The following is a 26525-nucleotide window of genomic DNA, read 5'->3' as shown; positions in this document are numbered from 1 at the left end:
CTCTTACTTCACCTTCTCTTCTCTTTCTATTGCTTGACTTTGAGAGTGACATTCTGAAATAGTCAGTGACCTCTCAATCATACGTCTGTGTCCAGACATACTCCAACAATCTCCGATCCACTCCATTAAAGATTCAGCACGGGGTGCATCACATGCCACCAGGTCGGGGTCTGCTTTTTCATGTAGATGAAAACTGCAGTGTGAAAGGCCACTGGGTCACATGTTGCGTCACAGTCGGGTGAAGCTCACATTGCTAATGGTAAAAACTGGTGGTGGGACCATTTTGGTGATCAAATAATCTTAGCATTGCACTCAAATATGTGTTTTCCCCTGAATAGCTTGATGCTATAAAGACGATCTGTTTGATTTTTCCTGACAAATGTGTCCCCAGCCGGTCACATGCTTGTACTGTAGTGTAGGCCCATGCCCATGTGCTGGCAGGCGGGAGGGCGGATGATGCCCTTTCAGGCAGTAGCAGTGCAGCAGTCGGGGCACTCCGGCTCTTTCTGATGTCGGGGGACCTCATTCTTCTGTCCCCGCCCTCGATTTCTCCTCAGGCTATTTCCTGATTAAAGGGAGAACCATGCTGTTTAAATGAAAAGGCAACACCCATATACACCAAGGAGGATAAATCTCCGGAGGAATTTTACCTGAGAGATGAGAATCAGAGGCGGATATCCTTCATAAAGATGTCACGTATTAAAAGGGCTGTTTTCTGAACACAAATATTGCGTTGCAGGTATCATGTGAAAACTCAATTTCCATTTTCCATTATTGCGGTCAGTCCCTTAGTAGGGACATGTGACTGAGGCCCTAAATCGTTCTCTTTTGTTTTGGTCTTTGTTTACTGGTGTGATGAACAAAGTCTGTGAAAGCAGGCCTCAGCCTTTATTTCCTCTCCTCACCACTGCTCCTCCATGGGAGGTCAAGCCTAAACACACAAACAATGAATTCATGCCCCTGCTTTTTGGTTCCTCTGTCGCTCCACTACTGTAAGCTCCCGGCTTTACATGTGACCCAGCCCGGGTGACTCTTCTCATGCGCTGATTCACCTCGGCGAAGGAACAATAGTTGCCGCATAAGATGCTATTTACAAAACTCACCAGGCAAATGTACAGCCTGCTAACACAGGTGTATTTGCTCCCTGCTCTGCCATCAATCCCACTGAGAGCTCGCTTGCTTTAGGAAAGCGGTGGTTGAGAATGACAAAGCATTTTTTTTTTTCCAAGGGAGCTTCTTCAACTGACCTCACGTTCACATGCAGGCTACAGTCAGTGTTCCTTTCCCCCCTCAACGGTGGTGCTCACTGCATTGTCAGCTGTTTCCAGCTAAGATGCTAATCTGAGTTCCATCCAGATTTCAGAAAGACCTTTTTTGTTTGGCTCAAAACACGTGACCATTGGGGAAAGGCTTCCTGGCTATTATCTCCCCTCCAGGATATTCTCAAGCCCTTCCCAGTGATACAGCATCAAAACAATGCAATGGTTTTTGCTCGACCCTTTAAGTTTGACAACTGTTTTCTCCATCACCGTCTTCTTATTTGTTTGCCAAATTGCTGGGCTACGATGGACGCGTGCAACACTCCCAGGTCGCCATCGGTGGCGTTCTTTTGTTGAAATGATAGGGTGAGTGAAATATAAACCTGTTAGACCAGAGAATGACTCAAGCCCTCCCAGGACAACTGCCCTTTGGCTCACAGTAACCATTGTTTGCCCCGTTCCCAGGCTCTGACATCTGCTGACAATAGCCACAGCGGGAAAGAGGAAAGAGCCAGCATGTGCACACAAGCAGAAATTAACCACACGTACAAAAACAAACACGGCAAATCAAATGTTGAGCAATCGCACGAAACCCATCAACAGCACGATGGCACCTTAAGCTATCGGCATATTTATGTTCCCAGGGTGTAAATACTAAACAAACCCACCAAATTTGGGTGAAAATACTCTGCACCAATATTGAAATAAAATAGCACATGAGCCCTTGAGATGACAGTGAAACAGGTTAATAGATGGTGGGGTTAGTAGGTTAGGAAAACCTCTGAAGCAATATTTGTGGAAAAACGTCGGCAGTTCTCGACTGCTGTGTCATTTAGCTGAGGGCCTCTCTGTCTCCAGGACTCTGCTGGAAACACTAAAACGACTCCATCCCGTCCTTCAATCAACTCGCTCTGATGTGCACTGCCAAATTACCCAGATGGACCTTGGGGCTCTGTGTCTCCGCTGCAAATTAGAGCTCAACGGGACAGAGAAAAGACAGAAATGTTTGCAAGGGATGGATGTTTTAAAGGCTCCATGACCTGCATAGTCAGAGGGCAGGGGGTAAAAAAAAAAGGGGGTCATTTTGAGGGAGCCGGCGCTGAAACCGCGAGGCAAAAAGACAGATGAGCTCATCTCTTTCGCTTGCTCAGCATGTCTGTGCCAGAGAGTGTCCCGAGTCAAGACACCACTCATTTACACAGCCTTGTTACATAGTTTGTCTGCTGGCTTTGAAGTGCTTATTAAACATTGAAGACACGCTACTCTGAAGCTTGCTTGCTTTGTGCATATTCATTATGGCAGTTAAGGTCCAGTTTTCTGTTCAATATGCTCATAAAGAAGCGGCAATGACTTGGAAAATATGAGGCAACTAAAAAGGAAAATGACTTCTCCAGACTGCAAAACTCATCTTGATCTGTACAGTGCCAAAGAAGGGTTTATTGATCCTCACAAAGAGCCTCATTCAGAGTGTCTCTCAGAGCTACCTTTTTTTTTTCTTTTTGCAAGTGCACCTCGTAACAGGAGGGATTGGCTCCTATCATGGCTCACAGCAGAGCAACGTCTGGAGATGTACTGATGAAAAACGAAAAATCTTCATCTATTCCAAATAGATTCAAGAGCATTCTGTGTACAGTGACTTGTCTCACATTATTTTATGAAGAGTTAAGCATGCATGAAGAGCTCACGCCTCTTTTACGACTTCACTGTCAGGGGGAATCCCGGCTCGATGATAAGGTGCTGTCTGACAAGCAAATACAGAGAGTGGGAGTACAAGGAAATACAACAATTAAATAGAAACACTTCCTCCAGCTATTTTCTGCTGTACAAGACTTGGCTAGTGAGATGTTTTCTGTTGGCCATCACGGTAATAAGCTGTAATAATAATGCATTTTATTCGTATGGTGCCTTTCAGCCTGACCACAGGATGAAAGAAGAAATATGTTTTATACAAATAAACAAAGCTGATAACGCTGAAAAGGTGAGGGGTGGGAAGGCCTGTTATGAAATGTAGTTGAGACCAATGCTCACAGAGCTGAGGTGGTAGTGACTTCCCAAACCAGGGAGGAGAGGGGCTGCAAGCTGTTGGTGAGGTGGCTACAGGAAGGAGTTGTTGAGGTCTGAGAGGTATAGGTGAGGCAGGCTGAGGATGTGAGCAGCAGAAGAGTAACAACAGTCAGCGCCCCTGCGCTCAGTTAGTGCTGGTGTTTCTCACTCGATCTATTTTCTAGCACCACATGAGAAGCTTTTCTCGAACAAGCATCAAAGTTTTCTCATTCTTTTCAAGACACTTGTGATGTCCTCGCGTCTCTATCAGACTCATTCACCTTGCAATCCATCTGCTTTCCTCGTTTTTCTGTCTGTTTTCAGCGGCGGGGGAAGGGCGGCAGGTTTGGGGATGCAGTCTGCTGTAGCACCAGCCACAGTTTGGGGGGGGTTCTTGCTGATTTAATTATTCTCATTGTTGAGATACTTCCACCATGGCAATCCCATTAGAAGACGACAGGCCAGGCTTGGGAAGGCACGCTGCTCCCGTCCTGTGTTTGCGTGATAACCCAAGATAAGGGAATGGACTAGTACGAGAAGGTGGTGGGTTCAAAATCTAAAAATAATTTTCAGACAAGTCAACAATTTGACTGGATATCAGCTTCACATGCGCAGTACTGTAGCCACTGATTCCGAGTGCCATTGAAACGTCATTTTCAACCGCAGCGTTTGGAAAGAACAAAAGGTGCCTCATGCAGTAAATATTTCAAACTCTCAGTTCTGTTACTGGGGGAATGGTAAATGAGCTCTTAAACTTGCTTTTGTGCCCACACAGGTGTCAATTGCTTTCCCAGACTTCCTCCCAGGAAATGGCTGAACTGTTGTTTACGTTTTGTTGAGGGTGGAAGCATCAGCCCCACCCAGCTCCACCCAACTACAACCTGAAATGAGGTCCGGCAAGGAAGCGGAATGACACTTTGCTTTCATGAAATAGAATAAAATAAACCATCTTTATTTATTTATCTTTTTGGTCTGGTGGGAAATAGTTTATAACACTCCTAATGTATCTGTGGCTGCCACCCACATCAGCTTCATGTGCTGTGCTAGGCTTGAATGAGGATAACAGATCAGTGTGTCACAGTAAAAGGAGGTGGTCCATGTAGCCTGGGTCATGTTAGCCACCTTCTGAATGTACTCTGCCACTCAAAACCTCTAATCCTGTATTTGGCTGAGTGGACATCCAAACGGGGCCGGTAAGACCTGCGGACTTGCGTGCACAGAAAAGGGCTGAATAATGACTTTGACGACAACATGCTGCTTTGGGACCTCTCGATAACCTTGGAGATTAAGATCAAGTGTCATCAGTGTTACTGAACACACACACACACACACACACGGGCTTCTGTCCAAGTAGAGGCCCCCTACCAACCACATCGATTGACTTTATCCCTTAAAACTCACATAAACTGACCAGGCTCGATGTAAGAAGCTGTCTTGTCGTCCCAAATCCAGATTTAGCCATGGAAACAAGATAATACTGTAAACAAAAGTTGTGTTAGATCAGTGCTGCTGTCAGCCATGTTGAAATGTAGCACTTTTTTAAGATGTCATATTCAACATTTGAGACCTCACACAACGCTGTTCGTAGTTCCCCACCTTTGCGTTCAATTAGTCCCTCGTACTTGGCTGTACTGACACCTCCATCTGACTTTCAACACTGTTTGTCTCCAAGAGTTATGTCCACCCAAACCAAATTGTCCTTGAAAGCTGGATTCCTAAAGTAAAACTTGCATACATGTACATGTATCTGCAAACGTCTGCAGTCCAACCCTCAATTCAAACTTGTTGCTCTGACATTTACTCCCTCTATACATTCTTGTCCTCATTTATCTTGTCATTTCAATTCACTCCCATAATAATAAATCTGTCAGCTACCAATCCACAAGGATTATGTCCATGTGGCGGCCGACTACAGAGCTTCACTCTGCTTTCTTGACACGATGCCTCTAGTATTTGTCCTGTAAATGTTGTCATAGTTTTACAGCACTGTGTCCAGCTCTGGCGAGGATAACCTCCACCCTCTTTGAGGCCTGAATCCCAATGGAAAAGTAGGGGAAAGACCACTGAATGGAAGGATAATTCTTATGCTATCCAAGTCTTTCTAAGCTGAATCATACGGGCCTTGGACTAGACTTGAGACTGGTGGCATGGTGTCATAGCAAAGGTTTGAATCCAGCTTGAGGTAAATCGATCTTTGGGGCTGAACCTCCCTTCCTGCTCGCTGCTTTTTAATGGGTTTAGTCAGGGGCACTTTGGTTTGTTCCCACAGTCCAAAAATTGATGCCACAAAATAAGATGCAGAAAATCAATCATTGAATTTGGGTCTCATATTCTTTTGAATATAAGAATCAAAAAAGGCCTTCCCAACCCCTTAGTTTATGTTCTCTATAGGTAGGATTTCAATTTTCAACCACTCAGAAGTGCAGGTTTCACACCATAATCCGATGGAATTAAATAAAACCATATCATCCTTCTCTCTGGATTTTCACTGATCAGGATGGTGAAGTTTAACTTTCTGTGACTGACCATCAGCCAAAACAGGGTGACCGTAGCAGTTGGCCGTTTGTGGGTAAGTAGGTCTGCGATGGGCCTCATGAGGGGTGGAGGCCCCACGCTGAACAATGGATACCCCGAGGAAAGAGTGGCCGAGAGGCTCCTCCAGCCTCCAGAGACAAAACTAGGTCTTCCTTTCACAGACGTGGTTCAAAGACAATAGAGCTGGATGTGAGTGAGTGAGTGAGTGAGTGAGCGGCGAATGAACGAGTGAGTGTTTTATGAATCATGGGAGTTGCACAATGCTTGCGCATGCATAATCATTCCAAGCACAAATGCAAATAAGTGCTCATCCATTCACCCTGAAGCGCACTCCACATAAAAGCTGCAGCCTTTGAAATCTAAAATTAAACATCTGTGCGGCATCAAAGGCGACTCTTCCTCCGCTGCCCCAACACCGAGGTGGTCACTTGAAACGGTTCATGCCACTGGACGTGAACTTCACTTTGTAGATGTTTACTCACAGAAGGACGGGGAAAATAACTTTACCATTTACATGCCAACATTCTTCTGTGCCTCAGTCAATATAAAAAGTGATTTATGCACATCATGTGGCACAAAGACTTCTCTCTATTCTTTACGTCATGTTGACAATCCTGCATTTTTTAGTTGTATAGGGTAACTGTCTATGGTTGGATGATGTTGCATTATTCAAGCGTTTTCTCTGACTGGGTCATTACTTTCCTTCCTGTCTGGACCCGAAAAGTATGGGCAGGGACAATGAGCTATGAGAACAATTTTAGCAAGTCAATCGGCAACTCCCCGCCAAACACAGCCTCTTATTGTGCGCCAGTGGAATGGAAGGGAATGAAAGGCAAGTGCAAATTTGATATATGGTGCGGAGCAAGTGGAAGGTGGAGGCGCATAAAGAGGTCTTTTTCTTTGGTGGCGCGTCGGTAGCAGCCACCTTGAACATCTCTTAGGCCGCTTCTCCGGCTGGAGTTGCTGGTCTCAGTGCGTTTGTGTTTGGAAAAGTGCAGAGAAAAGAATTGGTGTAGATGTCCTCCTCCTCAGACAAAGGGCGCAGATGGCTGACCCTCCTCAGCTTTGGGGTGGGGTGGTGTGACCAGACGCCTGCAACAGGGTGTCCTGCCCTCCCACAGAGTTCATTTTAGTTCTCCAATGAAAGAAATGGCTGGAGGGGGGGGTGCCGCTTATAACAAGACGGCTTAGAGACCCCCACCTCCTGGGCTCTGAACGCCTCCTCATGACCCTTGCTCCTCACCAGGTCACATGCACGGTTACGATGGAGTCAAGAATGCCAATGCAGATCTGGAGGAGGCCAGATTTTCACAAAACATGGACAATACACACATTTTCTCAGCACTTGACTAGGGACACGAGTGGGTTTTTTCTTCCAAAATATCACCCTAAAGTTGAGGTCAAAAGTTAAATAGCTCTAGTACATTGTATTCCCCGCCTGATCAGGTATGTGGGTCCAGATGAAGCCTGCAATGTGATCACGAATGGCCTGTAGCATAGTTTCATAATGTTCACTATTAATGGCCGCACACCCTCCGAGTCCCATAATGCTGTGTGACTATTGAAGTGCTTGTATATAGTCATGTTTGATGATAACTTTTGCAAAGAGAGAGGGTTAGGTGTGTGTTTGAATCTGACCGCAGTAAACCACACAACCACACGCAGTCAATCCAAGAGTCAAAAATCACTCTGTGAATTCTTCATGATTTTTCATTATAATATTTTTTTTCTCTTTGTTTGGATGTTTATTATCAATACTACTACTACTACTACTACTAATAATAATAATAATAATAATAATAATTAATAGTATTTATCTTAGATTGCGATATTAAATGTGGTATTCGATCATATTGTTTCATTTTCATTAAAGATTCTCAGAATAAATCATACATGTGACGTGAAGATCTTTTAAAATGGTATATATCTTGATATCGCAACTATTAAAAAAAAATCCAGCCACTTTATTACGTGGCATTTTTTCCCAATCTATGACAATATTATAATATTTATTTCAAGAGACAAAAAATAATGCCAAAATGAATCATTAAAAGAATTGAGGGTTTCAATGTAAACATTAATGGCTATGGGGGAAGAAAAGCAGATACATAAAAACAATATAAGGACCTAAAAATAAGTGACTCTCATTTAGAATTGTAATAGTAATGATCGATGGAAAAAGTGGTATTTATTTTGTAAGTTTGCTCTGACCACAGTAGGGCCGAATAACGCAGGCAAAGGGCCGCGTGTGGCCCCCAACCCACACTTTGCTCAGGTCTAGTTTCAATTCATCTGGGTTGTTATGTTCACCTCTTGCTGGCTGGTGTGCTGATGTAACACCTCCCCTACCTGCTTAATCTCATATCTCAGCACACTTTGAGCCTAGGTGAAACGTTCTTACAGTTTAATCTGTTCTAAAGTCCAGGGCCACTTGTTTTCATTGCAGTTTGGATGACATATTTTGGTTTTTATGATACACAAAGTATACTTCGACTGGTGGCTCGTGAATTATTTTACATTCTCACAGTTTGATTCTACATTATTGTGGCGACATTTCAGAACCTCACATAGGTCTATAACAATTTGAGGAAAACAAAGTCTGTTATCTAATCTTTAAACACTTTGAGCAGAGTGCTGTCACCATCCCAGTATATTTTATTGTGCTTCAAAGTCCTACTGACGAAAGGAAAGTGAAAGCTCAGGTCAGGTGGGTTCATCTTAGGTGAAGTCATGAGTCACACCTCATGCTTTGTTCTCCTATAATTCACCCATTTGTCATCCACTCATGCAGGGTCTAATGCAGCCCTTTGATACAGAATATGTAAAAGACAATAAGTCTGACTGGTAGCTGAAAACCCAGCTTCTGGAGCAATACTTGAGGGAAACTATCAAGTGCACTGGGAGGGGGGAAAGTAGACCCTTTATTCAGTTTTGATGGACAAACCTCCAACCTTTTATATTATACGACTCCTACAAATATATCTGACACATTGACGGGAAGTTCTTGCATCTGAGATTTGAGGAGAAGGGCATGTCCAAGTAAGACTCAGCTGAGAGCCGATAGGTGAGCTGGCAGACTTACAAGGCTGGTCGGTCAGACTTTTCTCCAGTCTCCTACAGATCTGTCCCAGGATCAAAAAACAGCACATGCTTCCTTCAACTCCTCCAGCGCTCCTGTGGAAATACCAGGGAGTTCCCAGGACAACACCTCACCAGGCCTCCAGGACACACCCTGAGTCATGCTGGCGCCTCCTTAAGTGGAGATGACCAAGCTTCTCACCCAGACTCCAAACTCTCGAGTCACTCCTCCGCATCTACATTCTTCAGCCTTAGCCTGTATAGGCCAGCCACTAGTTTAGGCCTTTCATGCGCCTTCAATGACGTGGCCTTATTCTCTCAATAGCTAAAAAATAATATTCTCCAACACAAATAAAATCCCACCCAACAGAGGTTTTCATGTCTGATGTTTGGCTGCCGCTTCACCGGCATACGACAAGCTCAACTCCTCATGGCACATCCCCAACCACGGCGCCTCTAATCCACTTCAGATCCAGCCAGTTCCTTGTTCAGACAGATAACTTGATCCCGCTCATGTTTCATGTCAACATATTGTGTCGCTTTCCCAGGTTGATTAAGGGCAACATTTGATGCAGGGTAATCTGCAGGTGATAATCTGGTGGAGCCGAGTAAAAGAGACGGAGCCACATTCATAATTCCTATGTTATATGCAGCACTTAGTCCCTTTGACCCAATGACCCATATCCTGTCTTGTCGAAGGGGGAAGCCGATATTGTAACAGTGAAAGGCTTACAATGGCTTATCTGGAGGGACCTCAGGCACAGTGAGACGCTTGTCGGCCCACTCCGTTCCGAGGGATTGGACCACAATGTGCGTATTATAACAGACAGTGGGATGTATGTAAGCACAGACGTCCCATACGCTGTACAGAAAGAGGAGTGTGTGTATCTTGGCATGTGTGTGTGCAGTGATGGAGAAAGAAAGGGTGGGAGGCTTGCATATGCAAGCGTGTGTGCAGCCATGGAATAAAAGACAAGAGAAAGTATGTGTCAGTCAAAGAAAGCATGTGTTGTGTAGCGTGTAGAAGAGTGAGGCTTTGGGGATGAATTTCATTGTGCGCGGAGAGAATGTAGTTTGCTTTTTGAACCGGGGTTCAGTTTATATGAGACGTTGAATGACTTTCTACTGTCTCTGCTACATTAAATTTTAAAAAATGCATGAAGTACTGTACAACAAGACGTAAAGGACTTCCGTTTAATTTTGCAGAACAGTGACAGAACTATTAGCGCTTGGCTTGTTCATGTTATTGACTTGCTTGTGTTTTCACTGAGCAGTTGTAGCATGAAAGAGACACACATAGAGTAAAGTCGGGGGGAGGGAAACTATTGATTTTGGATTTTGCATGCTTACTTGAATGTACAAAGAATCACTTTAGGTTTGGCTTGCCCATGATCTATACTGCTGTGTCAGCAAAATACAGCTCATATATACAATATACAATAACTGCACGTGCCATTTTAATAACAGTCCTCTTTCAAGGCTGTCAAGCTCACCTTACTGGAAACAAGCGAGAATTAAAATGGTTAAACAAACAAAGCAATATAACCAACCAGACAAAACAAGCAAATACCACTCAAACACAACAAGTGCAAAGAGCTTTTGAGACATGGTTTACAGACAGGTGAGGTGGGGTTTGACAGAGTTTTCAAGGGAAGGGAGCAGTAGGATATTGGATTCTGAGAAGGGCCTGGAGGCAGTGCTGCCTTGAGAATGTTCTGGTGACGGACCAGTTGGAATTCATGGAGAGATTTGTGAGGTAGACCATGTTCAATGACGTCAGCGTGGGAGGGTTGGATGGATCCTGTGTGGGAGCGGTAGTTTTCAACTTTTGCATGTGCAAGAGAGGTCCACACCTCCTGGACCATGGAGGTACAGGTCAGTAAGTCACCTTAAAAAGTTTATTGAAAAACCTTGTGACAACTAGTGGATGTCTCTGTGATGACAAACATCATCAGCATCTCTCAAGTCTCACGGAAGACGCATGGCTTTACTGACCAGGCAGGGAAGTTGGAGAGTACTTCAGCCTCCCTCTGTAGAACCAGGGATGAAAATCATCACTGTTTGGTTAAAAAATGCGCAAGATCTACTTGGTGCAGTGGAGAACCAGTTAAGTGCCAATACGCCAATAGAGGTCACTGTTAAGGACCACACTCTTCACTGATCAAACTCACGCATGAGGTTTGTAGGTTTGAGAAAAGAGGAAGCAGAGGACAGGGTGAGATGGAGGAGGATGATCCTCCACAGCTCTTTCTCTTTCTGTTCTGAGAAGCCAAAAGAGAAAGAAGAAAACAGGTCATGAGACATGTGAGTGATGCAAAGTTACCAAAGTCTTGAACTAAAGTAACACTAAGTGTGGAATTTAAATTTTGACAGGATCTCGTCGACATGATGCTTATAAAGCACAGTATTATATCTTGTACTAATGTGTGTAGAAATTCAAAGAGCATAGGATGAGTGGGATGGTTTACTGTCACCCTCTTAGATGGCCGTCTCAGCAGTGACTGATCACCTGGCCCGGGATGATTTGGTTAAAGACAGTAAGTGCTGCCTGGACTTCAAACCTGATCCACTTTATCTTGCTCTGCTGCTTTGGCAGGAGCTGGTCATTGGGGAGCCCACCTCCCCCCCTCCTTCCCTCCAGAACACCCCACTGTTGTTGCTGCCCTCCAGATCTCTGCTGGCAGATGATACAGACAGGATGACAAGGACTTCTGCACCCCCTGAACGCTCCAAACCTCACCCACCTCCCACTGTTGTTGTTGTGGTTGCTCCTCCAAATCGCTGCTGGCGAGCAGTGGAAGAGGAGAGTGGAGTGGGAGACGGAGAGAGGAAGCACGAGAGGAGAAGGAAATTGCTCATGTTGATTTTCTGTAATCCTTTTTTAATATCTAGGGTTTGGAGCCACGGCCGGGGCAGAGACTGAAGGGGCAGAAACAGGGAAGAAAGAGATGAAGATATACAAAAGAAGGGAACCAGGCCAGACAAAACGATTGGCGGCTCCCGGGGGGGTGGGAGGGGGGTGGACGTGGTGGTGTCTGTGTGTACACAACACACGTCTCAAGTGGAGCAACATTAGCAGGCAGAACGTTCCAGAATCAAAAAGACCACACACTCCATTTTTTTTTTCTGATTCAGGACATTGTTTGATTCCAGGAAAAAAAAAAGAAAAAAAAAACTCAGCCACCTGTCTCCTAATTAATTTAGCCAGAAAATCCTCCCGGTGGGGCGTCTGGTAGGTTTAATAACTGCTGGCTCGCCCAGTGAGAACGTTGCCCACCTACTTTTGGAGTTTCTCGGAACGGAAGAAACATATTGAACATACTGGGAAACTGTCTGTCTTTCTGCCTACCTGCCTTATCATTCTCTTTCTGCCCGTCTGTCTGTCTTTCTACCTGTCAGCTTGTTCTTTCACCATCCTCCCTGTCTCTCCGTCTGTCTTTTTTGTCTTTCTACCTGTCTGTCTGTCTGTCTGTCTGTCTGTCTGCCTCCCTGTTAGTCTGTCTATCAGCCAGCCCATCTCTCTTTCTGCCTCTCTGTCTGTCTTTCTGCCTGTCAACTTGTCCTTTCACCATCCTCCCTGTCTCTCTGTCTTTTTTGTCTTTCTACCTGTCTGTCTGGCCATTCACCTTCCTCCCGTCTGTCTGCCTCTCTGTCTGTCTTTCTACCTGTCAGCTTGTCCTTTCACCATCCTCCCTGTCCCTCTGTCTTTTTTGTCTTTCTACCTGTCTGTCCATTTACCTACCTCCCATTCTCTCTGTCTCCTTGCCCGTCCTCCTGTCTGTCCTTCCATCTGTCAAGCTACTTGTCCAACCATTTATCTGCCTCCCCGCCTGTCTGCCTGTCTAACTACCTCCCCATCCATATGTCCATCCGTTCCTCCGTCTATCTGTCTGTAAGATGGTCTGTCACCACACTATGAAAGCAAAACTTGAACTTCTATGAAGATGGTGAAGAGAAATGACTTCATGGCGTTTTAAATCTTCAAAGCAGCAACGTGGACCCTTTAATTTTATGTGTCAGGAGCAGGACACTGCGTCTGTTTGAAGGCACCCTGCTGACATCTCTGCTGCTTTATAGCATCGGATCCAAGCACATTTTTTAAATCATAGGTTTATGCTCACTGTCACGAGGCACCAAAATGAACTCCTTTCTTCATCCTCTCCTCGTGTTCCTGCACTCATAACAGCAACATTCATCAGGGGTCATCCTCCATTAACGTCTGAAGAGACAGTCTGCGACACGAGACTCCCAGTAGCCACCTAGAGTGAGGAAGATGTGCTCACTACCTACAGAGGGCCACGCTAAACAGGGAAGAAGCCACAGGACACACAAGAGTCACACCAATACGCACATGGAGCACAACTGCTGATTCACATCCTGGAAGTCAAAGTGTCAGTAGGGGTGTGTTGACACAGAAAACGGGTCAAAAGAAGCAAAACAAGAAGAGCAAACTAGATGCTCACTGCTCAGGGCGAGAAAGTTCTTGTTGAACGTTTGATTTTGAGACCGTGGTGTTTGATCAACATCATCATGGAAGCACATTCAAATGAGAGTTTAGGACGCTGGGTTTTTATGACCTTACATTGTTGAAGCACCTCTCAAACAGACCGAGTCTCCAATTAACATGAACTAGAAAACCTTTAAACAACTGACATGCAAATTGACACGCAGAGCTAATTTACGCTCATGACTAGCTTAGCATCTCAGGTTGCTTAAGCTCTGATGTTCTGAACCTTAAAGGTTTTGTTTTCGTTCCACTTACCTTGGAAGTGGGAAGTCAGTGCTGGGAATACTGTTGCCAAGGTCAGCGCATTCTAGTCTTTGAAGTCGAAAAACAACTCACCCTTTGAAACCATACAATCTGACGGAGGAAGAGGAAACTAAATTTAATGAATATGTTTGTTTCTTTCAGTGTATTTCATCCATTCAAAACTTCCGTGAGGGGAAACTATCTTGGATTGTGCGGCCCAGTTAGATTCTGGAGGAAGAACCAACCAACCTGTTTCTAGCACCACTTGTTTCAGGGTCACCTTCTGATCTGGACCTGGTTGAAGCAGGGAAATTCCAAGATGAAATAATAATCGCTGCCTCTTCATTCACAATGAAGAGCTGGGAGGGGCAGCGGCCGCATGTCAAGCTAACCAACGTTTGAATGGAGTTTTCCTGAGCTGGAAATTTTCACCATCATTTTGTCAAGTGAGTTTCCAAAACGCTTGACGACATACAGTGTGTTCAGTTTGTCATAATCCGCTGAGTCACCTCTATTGGGATGTCAATCAAATGAATGTAACCTTCCGTCAACACCCACTTGGAGCCGCACTGTGAGCGACACGTTGCCCTCTACTCTCCACGAAAGTGTCACTCCACATCACTGCCACTAAAGCTGAACTCCAATTGGCTGATTTAATGGGGTTTGCGTGTGCTAATTTGCTAATCCAGAATTTTGTCTTATTGTCAATAATTTAGCGAGATTGCACGCACAATTTAAAATCTTTACAAACCCCCCACTCTGAACAACACAGCACTTAGAAAATCACTTCAACAGGATTGAGACAATTGGGTGTAACAGCTGCTGTGTGTTGGGCTGACTTCATTCCTCTGGCAGCTCGAAAACAGTCTCTTAACAGCGGATAACAAAATGCTCTCTCATTGTCTTCTGTCTCTGCTGCTTTGTCTCTGGCTCAGGAAGGAGTCACAAAAGCACATTTGACACACAGGTCACTTCAAACTAACTACAATAGGACATTTTCTCTTCCAAGAAAACACGCAAACCTTTACCAAATCTGCTCTTACGAGTGCAAACACTGGAGACACAGCTCCTGCGTTTCTCATCAGACCGAGTCCCAACAGGGCTGTTTGGGTTGAACCAATCGGGCGACTTAAATCGCTCTGATCTGAACAATTAGAGATGGCGTCGTAATGCTGAGTCATCATACATGACTCCATGACAGATAAATCTAGTGGGCGAGACAGCAGCTACGCGAGCTGCTATCGACAAGCTAGTAGCGCGTTATTGATCTCCAATGCAGATTACATTTCCAATATCTGAGGAATGAAGGTCTCTTTCACACTGGTACTGACTCTTCGTTTCACCTCCAGCATGGGGTCAATAATAATAACCCAGCAGGACGTGCGCTACCACCGGCCCATGGGCCAAGGAGAGACAAAACGGCGGTGGAATCCTTGAGTTTTCACAAGAGAATAGGCTGCTTTTAAATCAAATGATGTCCTAATAGTATAGAGTTTATACGGCACAGATTTATACCACAAACTTGACATGATCAATAGCACAGAGAGAGGAGCATATTCAAGCTAATAAATGTGAACTGAGCGACCCCGGGTCTTCTGCTTTGTGATGCATGGTTGTGTTTCGTGGGGACCTGAGCGCACTGAAGCGGCCCGCTCCCATTACACCATAATTTATTGAGATATCCATTACGCCGTCACGAGATGTGCCTGCAGTAGATTTAATAATTCAGCTTCGCCGGGATCTTTACAACATAAGCAGAGAATTGTGTTTCACGCTTGTAGTGGATTCGCTGAGGATTGGTAAACCACTCGTATGTGATCGCTGTGTGCGCGAATGCATCAGAGGCAGGCGGCGCACAGCTGCTGTGGCTGGTGCTGCCGGTTGGGGTTGTTTGTTGGACCTTTGTTGGTTCTGTTTTGACGCAGCCAAAAGGAGGGCTCAAGTTGTAGACTCCAAAACAAGCAGCGATTACTGCCAAGGTAAGTTTGTGGTGGCGTTTAAAAAGTGTTTGCTCATGTATGGTGGAGGATTGTATTTCGGTTTTAAAAAAAGCTGTTTTCTTTGAAACTTGGAACAATCAGTTATTTTTCTTGGAAACACACCTCCTAATGAGGACCGTTTGTCAGTCCCCATGAGGTTAAGCCTCAATTTGAGGAATAAAACTTTAATACTTGCAATAAGACGACCCCACAAGGATAGAGAGAGATACAAACGTGTGTGAGGGAGGATCAATTTTGGGAGAAAACACCTTGTGAGGACTTAGTTTTGCCGATCCTAACGAGGGTGAGCCTAAATTAGAGGGTTAAAACTTCAAAATAACCGGGTCATTGTCAAGTCCTGACTAGGGTCAGCCATGTGTTTTTGGTTGGTTAGGTTTGACAAGCATTACAGCAATGAGAAATCTCCGAAAGTCCAAACAAGGATAGAAATTCAAGAATATGTGTGCATGTCTGTGTTGCCACATTTTTGCCTGTTCTCACAAGGTTTGGAGGGTTAAAACGTCAGTAAAAGCAGTTTATTGTAATTGGGTGTAAGTTTGGTTCAGAGTCCTGGTTTAGCCAAGTTTAGCCATTTGTTTTGTTGGAGAGCGAGAGGCTGGGAAAAGCATTATGTCAATGAGACGTCCTCACAAAGATGATGTGATAAACCTGTGTGTGTGAGTGTGTGTTGGGGGGACAATTTTAGGCAAAACTACCTTGTGAGGACTTAGTTTTGCCGATCCTAACAAGGGTGAGCCTAAATTAGAGGGTTAAAACTTCAAAATAACTGGGTCATTGTTGAGTCCTGACTAGGGTTAGCCATGTGTTTTTGGTTGGTCAGGTTTAAAAAGCATTACAGCAATGAGAAACAAAAGTCCTCACAAGGATCAAAATACAAGAATGTGTGTGCGTGTGGTCTGGACTGTGGAATCAGACTTTACTGACCTTGTTTTGGGCCCATAATTCATCTGCCGGCATCACAACAGTGTCAGCACACACCGGTGGCTCGGCGGTTCCTCCAGGTTGCATGTGTGTGTGTGTGTGTGTGGAGAACTTTGGGGGCCGTCTGCTTAAAACCAGCGTATCATGGTGCCCACCCTGCTGGAGCAGAGGCTGCATGTGAACATGAGCAGGCAGATTGTTTTGACAGTCACAGCGGGGCGTCGTCTGCAGGAGCCAGACCCTTCTCCGCCAACTTCATATTGCTAGATATGACTCATAAGACCCAGAGAGGTGCGTCTGCATCCCCCCGCTGGTCAGTGGGGCTGGGGCTAAATATTGAGCGACAGAAGTGTCACAATATCAGCGTGTTGCAAAACACTGTAGATAATATGAATCATGGTGACAAGAAGTAAAAATATCCTCTGCCTCCACCAGGTTATTGGAAGTCTACATCTCAATTCCAGTCCATAATATTGAAAAATATTAATCATTTTTTTCACACTATTAGTCCATAACATATTAATAATATTAGTCTCTCCAATGGAAGGAGAGTTTACTATAATGATATTTTTTAGACAGAAGCTTTTATAATGAATTAAAGGTCTTTTATAGGTCTATTTACTATTTGCATTTATTTAAACAAATACATGCAGTTATCTATTTAAGAAAACAAAAACTTGCATTTATCTGCCTCATTTTGTCTTTGAGTTTTCAGTAGTTACGTTTTCATACCTTCATCGCCTTAAACTTGTTTAAAATACATCCTCATTATGCAAAAAAACTCACATACCTGGACTTTAAGGTCATGTTTGAGTGTTACATCTGAGTTCTTCTGTCCATTTCTTATTTATTCAGTGTTGGCCAGCAAAAATAAAGTGTTTTCAATGAAGATCTACAGCCATTTGTTTTTATTATTTGGCTTTATTCTGGCGTCGGGCGGGTCAAAGTGCATGAGCTCATCCCAGGTTCACAGTTTGGTTGACAAGGAAACAGCAGCCTCAAAGAATCAGGAGAAAAAAAATGATAAACAAGAATATTAGTGTGTCACAAATGTGATAAGCACTAAACAATAACTGGTTGTTTCAAACAATGCACATCTGTGACATAGTAGGTTTGATAAAATGTAGCAAAATACAAAATATTGTTCAATAAAAACAAAATCAAAGCTAGTCAAACGGTAAAAAGTTGATCGTATTTTGCCATGACGTCACCATCACTCGCGTAACACACCGATTGTCCCGTCACCTATGAGCATTTAGTTGTCAGGCAAAACGATGGTTTGTCAAAACAAACTCCTCGTCAGAGCCATCTGTTGACCCGAACACGCTCGGTGTCATGAGAGGAATCAACCACGTCGGTTCTCCGGAGCGTGTTTTGCAGGTCTTGCATCCGAGCTCTGGTGAACATCCAGGCGCACCGGCGACTTACTAGCTACCTACCTAAAGTGCTTCAACAGTCCACACGCGCTGACAGGTGGACCCGTACTAGACAAGTCCCCGGGCTTCTATTTTGAAACCGGAAACCGCCATTCTACTTCTCGCATTGTAGCGTAAAACGAGGATATATTCGCTTACAACTTATATCTTGGGCATCAAAAACAAATTTCCATGTTTTATTTATTAGGTTTGACTTTACATTTATCGGCTTTGTGCAATTTTGTTACCCTCTTCTGCCATTCTTTACGGAGCGGAAGTCAGCGGCGCCACCTCTAGCCACTTTGTTTGGACTCAAAATACATATATATTAAAAAAAAAAGTATTTAAAAGATATATATTTTTTAGAATAAAAAAATGAGATTAACAGTAGTCATCAATATTTAAATCAAACATAAAAAGTTGAGTCGAAAATGTGTCGAGACGTCACACAGATGGAACTTAAGAAACAAATTTTAAACTAAAATAAATAAACAAACATTGGGACAAAATTAATGATGCATCTTGAAACATTTTCTGATGATCCTATAACTTTTTGGACTCGTTCCCTTCCATCCTGAGTAGTTTTCACTATCTATTTGCGAGAGTATCATAATATCTAGTGGAAACTTTGACTTCAACACTCCTCAAGTAAAACGCTGCAACATGTGTTTACATGGACAACAGAGACGGTGATGAAAGCATACATTGCAGAATGTGGACAAATTAAATTGTTTGCTCATCAGTGACAGTTCTCCCCGGAAAATGAGGAATTCTGCTTCCCTCAACTCAAATATTAGCATTTGATTCCCAACTGTATATCAACAGGTGGTGTTGGGCTCTGCAGCCGAGGGGTTTATGAACAATAACAGTGATGTTTGTCCATGAGAACAATGTAAAGTAAAAATGTAGATGGAGGGACGCAAAGATGAAAATGAGCTCGGAGTTCTTAAAGTACAGTTTATTTGTGATTAGCGGTACAGCTAAAAGCAACTCCATTAGATAACCATTTATATAGGATTTTTTTTTTTTCACAGGTCACAACGTAGCTTGGCTCATTCTGGCACGCCAAAGCAACACGCATAAAAAAAAACAAGAGACAGAGGGAGAAAAAAAATGGATAGTTATTAGTAAAGCAAGATGCAGACAAAAAAATAAAAAGGATGTTCCTTGGAGAGCGATTTGAAATGGTTATTGATCTGCAAACTAAAAAAAAAAACGGCTGTGATACAAATAAAGGATGAAAAGAGAAGCAGAAAGAAATCAAAATAACATGCTCATGTCACAGTGTATTCGTTCTCATCCGACTATGACTCACATGTACAGTTCCAGTTTCAATCGCGCACCTTCCTCGCCCTCTTTTGAGTGATCCCAGCCAAATACTGAGTAAACATGTGGCCTTGTACCATCCCTGCAACAACTCTGAGCTTCACATTACGACCCGGGATTCTGGTACATCTGGTTCACCTGCAAGAGGAGGACGTTGCCCGATCCTCTGACCTCGCGCTGACATGAAGGGAAGTTCAAACCTGCAGCCGGCAGAGCAAGAAAATACAGAGTTGTTTTGGTGCCGAAGTGATGAGAGACGGCACCAACGCTCCCGAAAACAGCCGATATCTCCCCTCACAGCACTTGCACTCCACCTCCTTCACTTGCAAACTCAAGTGTTCAACTTTACCACAAGAAAAGTGCAGCGTTGTTAAAAAATACAGTCTTTAAAAAAACACAATCCAGTTCTTCTATCTGTGTGTGTTACTCTGATTAGAATATAGAGGTTTACATTTTTTTAGCAAAAATAAGCTTCACTGTTCCAGCGTAGACAAAATAGAGCGTATGTTCCGGAGATGACATCAGACTTCTCAGTTTGGCAAAAAGGAAACGCGTAGGAAGGAAGACTGCTACATAAATACTCAAAGTGACTGCTTTAGGTTCGGCCAGTCTCCATCTTCCAGTTTGGTGCTGGGATCTGCGCTGACGTCTGCGACAACAGAGAACGGTGAGAAAACCCCAAGGCCCTGTGGCTGTTTAGTCTCAAACCAACTTTCCAGTGTGACTTCAAATTTCATGCGGCCTTTCAGTTCCCAGCGCAGAGTCAGGTGACCCTCAGCAACACACACACCCACACACACACACACACACACACACACACACACACACACGAGTCGTGAGAGTTGATAAAAGAGATACTTGAACTCTTCTTTAAATCGTTTGTAAATCTTTCAGGTGGATCCAGTTACTCTGGATTGAAGACTGACAGGAAGTGACCGACAGGTTTGGCGAGCGACATTTCCCACGGTTGAAAACAAACGCCTGGCTGTTGCCGCTGCCGACACCTTCCGTTGAAACATTTGAATGAACGTACAAACGAAGAGAAATCATAAAAGGACGATAAAAACATACAAAATAAAAACAGGAAAAGGTGGCGGCGGGCCGCTCTCACGCTGCTCCCCCCGCTCAGGCCTCCAGCTTCTCTTTCTTCTTGTTCTTCTTCAGGAAGGACGGCGTGCGGAACTTCTTCTTCTTCTTGGTGTTGGGGGACTTGGAAGGCGAGCTCTCGGGAGTCAAGGCCTCTTCTATCTTCTCGCCGGAGCGCACCGAGATCTCCACGCTCTCGACGCTGGTGGTCAGCTGGCTGATGCGCTTGGACAGCTCCTCGTCGCCGTGGTTGTCCTTGCCGTTCATCAGGCCCGTGTGGTTCTCTGGAGGGGAGGAATGGACAGAGGATGAGGAGTTAGACATGTGGGCGATAACTTATTGTACACAATGTACCGCCAAAAACATAATCTCCACGATAAATTCGATAAACACACGGCTGCATTGGACTTGTACACGTGAACATGACGAGGCCGTGACGGTGCGCCGCGCTGTCCAGCTCCGCGGTATTTGACAGTTGTGGAGAGTGTGGTGGACTTTGGTTCACGATCGTAGTTTTAAACTTATTTTTATACAGGGAAAATATTGATAATGACATCGGTCCACTCTGAGTCTTTGGATCCGTGTTTATTTTATTAGATGGAGTGGTCCTCATAGGTTCTGTGACGCTGCGCTGGCGGCACGGCGAAACACCGTGGCGAAAATAGTTGGATATTGGACGGAGCTCCGCTCCGGTATTGGCAGCTGTATCATTGTCCGCGTCCCCATTTGGGTCCACTGATCGCGGACACACTCTCACAGGCAGCGCTAAAGCTACACCCCAGCATCAGTTAGGGACGAACAACAAATTCTAAAGCGGTCAAAGTATTAGCGAAACACATAGTTAACTATTGTATTTAAACATAAACAAATAATGATGTTGGAGACAAACTCCACTAATAAGTTTCATCATAAAACAGTTTCAAGAGAGACTGTAGTGTCCAACACATGGAATAGAATGAAAATGAATTTATTGTCATAATTATCGTTATCGGCGAAATAAGAACATTTATTGCGATAACTTTTTTTGTCCATATTGCCCATCCCTACTGGAAACTCCTCGGAAGACCGTAGCGGCTCCCATCGACCATCCACTCCTTCTTTCCACAAACGTTACCAGCTTCTGCTGCCGCGGCTCTGTTCCCTCTCCTCCTCACCATAACACTATCACTCATCAGCTAAAACATTTTTTTTCCTCGTGAGATATCCAATCTGGATCAGCTCATGAGAGCAGCCTAAATGGGTCAGGACATGATGAGCCTGTGTGTTTACAGCACCATAATGTGTCTTATCATAACACAAAGCCCTGTAGAAGTGAAACCAACTCCTTGCTGGCGTCGCCCTGCTTCATTCTTCGTGTGCTCCCTCAGACGCCGTGTCCCGGTGCTCTACTTATCTCCCTGCGTAAAAACCCTTTTGACCCAGAGACCGCGTCCTGGTTCCACCTCTGAAACTGTGACAGGTGAATAACTGTTCACGTAACGCTGCGCTCTCTGTCTGTGACAGGTGAGTCGGGGACAACAGGGTAGTGTTGCAGCGTGGCAACTGATCTGAGCGTATCATAAAGCTTGGTGTTTGTGCTCGAGAGAGGCCAAGAAATAACAACAGTGTTAAAGCCATGCGTACAAACAGAAACACAACCCACCCCAAGCACAGAAGCACAACAGTAGAAGGGGCCAATGAAGGAAGGCGTGTCCACTCTTACTCTTACGTGTTCATAGTGGCCAAATGAGGCAAACACTTTTATTATAAGTAGAATAATTTTGTTATATTTTGTAAATAAAGTTGTACGTATTTCTGCTACACATTCATTCAAAAAATATTCATGTACAAGGATTTATTGGGCATGTAATGTGTTCCACCATGCTGCGTTCAAACAGCATTGTCTTCAAGTGACACAGTCAGTCACTGCACGATAAACCGCCCTGTGATCCTGTGGAGTGTTGGAACTGGAAGGATTTCATTCACGGATCACAGTCTTACTATTGAATTGTACTTTATCTGGTCCGCACTTGTGTCGATATCTCTGCACGCCAGGTTTGAATACAAAAAACCCAAATTGAATAAAGAAAGAAAAATCCAAATAATAAAAAAAATTCCAAAAAATGTTTTGATGCCTTGTTTTTAAGATTTTAATAAAAAAAATGAATAAAAAAAATAAAAATTAAAAAATTCTATGTTTTGATGCTCTGTTTGAATTAAAAAAAAACATTGTATTTAAAAAAGTTTTCATTACAGCCTGAAAATTAATAATTTGATCTAAGTTAGTAATATAAAGGTTTTTTATCGGTTTCAGACTGTATTTACGAATTCAAAAGTTTTTTTTTCAGATTTGAAACTTTTTTTTTACAATTCTAAATCTTTTTTTTACGAGTTCAACACTGATGGCAGAGAAGTGGCGTTGGGAGCGTGTCCTTGCTCAGTGGGCGGAGCCAAATCAAGACAGGCAGCACTCAAACCGCAGAATTTCAGGTATGATGTTTACAGGCAACACAGATATTGTGATGCTGTAAAAACATATGAATAAGTGGATGAGTCACGTGGATGTCGGAAAAAAGTGCAGATACAACACACTGCTCCAATGTACTTGCTATTTAAGGTGCCATCAAACACGATATAAAAGAGGTAAAAAATGCCACGCTGTATGATTCTGTCATCACATTTCCAATTTCCTCCAACAACATTGAATGCAACGTCACTAGTGGTTCAGCACTGCAGTTGTTTTATTTATTTATTTTTAAATTCAATTTGTTTTTTGTATTGAAATCTTAATGGCAGAGATATCCCTCCACAGCACCGCGGCAGGTGGTTATTCCACAAGAGTCAAAACTGTATGGTCCGAATCGGAAAATAAAAAATGTGTTGAAACCGGTTTTGTGATTTAGTTCCCCACTTCCTTGTCGTGCCCCGCTGACTAGAAAGAGGCCGGCGGGTGCAGCAGACTGGTGTCACAGAGTGTAAAAGTTCTCCTTGAAAAAAGGCTAACTGTTGATAAAAGAACAGATCGTTCTCGGTTTGTTTATGCAGATCTGAGGCTTAACACTTGAGAGTGAGGGATTTGAATGTAAGACTTGTTAAGAAACCGCTCATGAATTAAAGAAAACCAGAGAATCCAACGTGGCTGCCCACAAACTGATGTTTGGCTGTTGCTTTTGTGAACAGATCTGTAGCTGTGAACACACCAGTGAGGGACACCGCACCACCAGTGGATCTTCCCACTTCACTGCATGACACAAAGTTTTCTTTTGAAAGGCTCTGATCAACTCTTAAAATATTTGGTGTGAAAACAACATGTTGTAGCAGTGATCCCCTAAGTGCAGCATAATCCCAGCATTAGTCCGACACATTAAGTCACACGTGCCAACACACACACACAGTGAGACTCGGCGGAGTGAAGCGTCTCTGTCCGAGTGAGTGATACCTTCTTTCGCCGGGGTGCTCTGCGGCGACAGAGACAGACACTGAGAGAGCGTGGAGCCGTCGTCGGAGGTTAGCTCATGCTCGCCATCTGCAGGGTGAGGGATGGGGAGGGGGTCGGCGGGTGAGCGGATTGCAGGGTGGCAAAGGGGTTTTGGAGCAGCGGGACGACAGCAGGGGTGGAGGTTTGGGTTCGAAAGGGGGTTGGGATGAAGAGTGAAGAGGGGGAGAGATTAGTGGAAACACACACATGTTAGAATCAGGCCATGCACAGATGCTTTTCCTCAAACATTTCCAAAATCCTCGGCTGTTGATCATGTGATTCTGAGCCTGACATTTAGGTCACAATCAGCACTTTTCATTGACCACGACTTTTATCGGTTCCCTCACATAACCTTGGCGACACATAACACGTCGGTGTCCACATAAAGCAGGATGGATTCATCAAAAGTATGACAGTATCACAGCATGAGAGATGCTACCGCTGAGCATGATTTGCAGTTTTCATTCAGACTGAAGCAGATTTCCAGTTGTTGAAGAGGAAGTGGAAAAAGAAATAGGCCATCACATCGGAAAAATGGGTCAATCAGCCCAGAAGCTGCCAGACTTTGTTTACTTGGGAGTCAAGCTCCAGCGTTTCCCACTGAAAACCTGAGCATCTTCAAGCCCTAACTCTGCTTCCTGTATGTGTGTCAGAGCTGCAGTCTCTCAACCAAACATCAGGTCTCATGACTGTCCTGCAAAGGTTCTCTGCCACTCTTTATGCCTCTTCACCCTGCCTGCACTCTCTTCTTTACCTGCATAGATTTCAATCCATGACACACCCCAAATATTTTTCCTGCTTTCACTCCCTCCGCATTATCATCCTCACTTCTGTTGACACACTGTTGTCTTCATTTGTGCCACTGCTGACTTTTAGTCCTCTGTGTACATCATCAGCAAACAAAATACACTTTATAGCAGACACAATAAAATGTCCAGGGGCAACATTACAGACTGGGATTGTTGTGGGGCCGCTGTCGAGCTAAAAGGACAGAAGAACAAGTCTTAAAATTGACTTAAATTCTGGGAAAATAGGGAAACGTGTAATTACGCCATGACCTTATATGCTTCAAATAATACACAATAATACTATGTATCATAAAAGTTATATGTTTCACTTTATTTTGGTTATTTTAAAAATACTGTTAAATTAGATTATTTTAAGGAGTAATGCTAATTTAAGAGAACATTTTGTTATAACTGCTACTGGCTAATAGACAGAAAAAACAGGAAGTTTAAAAAACAAAAATAATACCGAGCTCTGATTTTAGATACACTATTGGTGAATTTTCTCAGTCTAATTTCTTGTATTAATTCCATTTTTTGCACAGCCCAAAATTCTTTAAAATAGTTAATTGGTTCACCACTCAAAAGTTTCCGGGTCGATATATCGGCCACTTCATCGCGACACTTGAACACTCGATATGGCGGGGAACGATGAAGGCAGAGCCCACTTTGCACTTGCATCCCAAATGCTTGTCAGAGGAAAGACAGCGAGGACAATGGACGATTCATCTCATCACGAGTCACTTCGCTCACTGTGAATGAGTAATATTCTTGTACCACACTCACACGTCCGTTCGCACATCGAGTTAGTGGAGGCGTCGCCGTCATTCACAACCGTTCTCATGCCGCACCGACAGACGACAGTTATGTAAGCGCCTGTTCTCCACCAGGACCAGAATCCACAGCGGAAAGTTTTCATGCAGAAAGTGGAGCGAATGATGGTCAGGCAGAGAGGATTGAGACACTGCCTCCATCCATCCAGACAATCTAATTTTAAACAGATATGATGCACTGAAGAGATTTTGTCAGTCTGATGCGTTCAGGTTCCGCAGTGAAAGGCATTAAAGGAGCGTCCTAAGTTGCTGTGAATCATTTCTTCATCAAAACTACCTGCTACATATACTATATCACTGTGTTTCCAGTCTCTTTGTGAATGTTCAAGCTGCTCATCATATAACGTGCATGTCAATAATCCTATGCATTTAACATTTCTTTCAGGGCACGTCTAGAGCTGCCTTTTGGTCCCCTGTATGGTATTTACCTCAGTATTAGGACTCACAAAACGCCTCAGACTAGGCTACTTTGATGTGCTAAAGTTTCAGTGAAGTGCAGTTTCAGTGAAACATCTGAGCCATATAAGGAATTCGGCACCACACTATTACTGAATGGACTTCAGCTGACAGCATCCGTGGCTGCAGCTCTCCTCACATCGCTTTGAATTCCACTCGCGCCTCTAATTTGCACATTTCAAACGAACACAAGACAGAGCGTGACATATGCGTGTGTTTAAATGTGTGAGTGCGCTCGGTTCCAGACGGTCCCCAGCTTGAATCCAGATTGGTCACTGGGGATTCATGGAATCATGTGGGCACCAGTGCCATAGCAACCAGCGCCTGTTATTAGAGCGGCTGTCTGTTGGCGCTGTCGTCATGTCGTCCCTCACGTGGGCCAAACCTTCCACGGAGGGAAGGGAGGTGTGACCCTAAAAACAACACACCCTTAATGAAGATATTCATCTGCCCCCGGTGACAGCCCCACCCTTAAGTATCTCCTCATTATTGATCACTTCCTCCACTCTGGAAGAAGGTGAGGGCGCAGACGGCTGATATGATTAGCACTGACTCTCGTGTGTGTGTGTGTTGGAATAATG

At 44.0% G+C, this 26525-nt stretch overlaps 1 protein-coding gene across 7 annotated transcripts in view; it reads right to left on the bottom strand.

Moving 5' to 3' along the window:
* Positions 1–19200: 19200 nt before the first annotated feature.
* Positions 19201–26525, bottom strand: part of LOC128753506 (gamma-adducin-like) — a 68587-nt gene continuing 61262 nt past the window's right edge. For 5 of the 7 annotated variants that reach the window (XM_053855282.1, XM_053855279.1, XM_053855283.1 and 2 more), the window contains 2 exons: positions 23832–23918; positions 19201–20697 (listed from right to left, as the gene is read on the bottom strand). In XM_053855282.1, the coding sequence (XP_053711257.1) occupies positions 20453–20697; positions 23832–23918 (332 nt within the window). In that variant the 3' untranslated portion in view covers positions 19201–20452. The remainder of the gene's footprint in view (positions 20698–23831; positions 23919–26525) is intronic. The other 2 variants (XM_053855284.1, XM_053855285.1) reach the window with 1 other exon arrangement.

This window comes from Synchiropus splendidus, chromosome 2, assembly GCF_027744825.2.
Source record: "Synchiropus splendidus isolate RoL2022-P1 chromosome 2, RoL_Sspl_1.0, whole genome shotgun sequence".
NCBI classification, from domain to species: domain Eukaryota; kingdom Metazoa; phylum Chordata; class Actinopteri; order Syngnathiformes; family Callionymidae; genus Synchiropus; species Synchiropus splendidus.
Note: the sequence above shows the minus strand (reverse complement) of the source record. Positions and strands in the feature narration are given on the sequence as shown.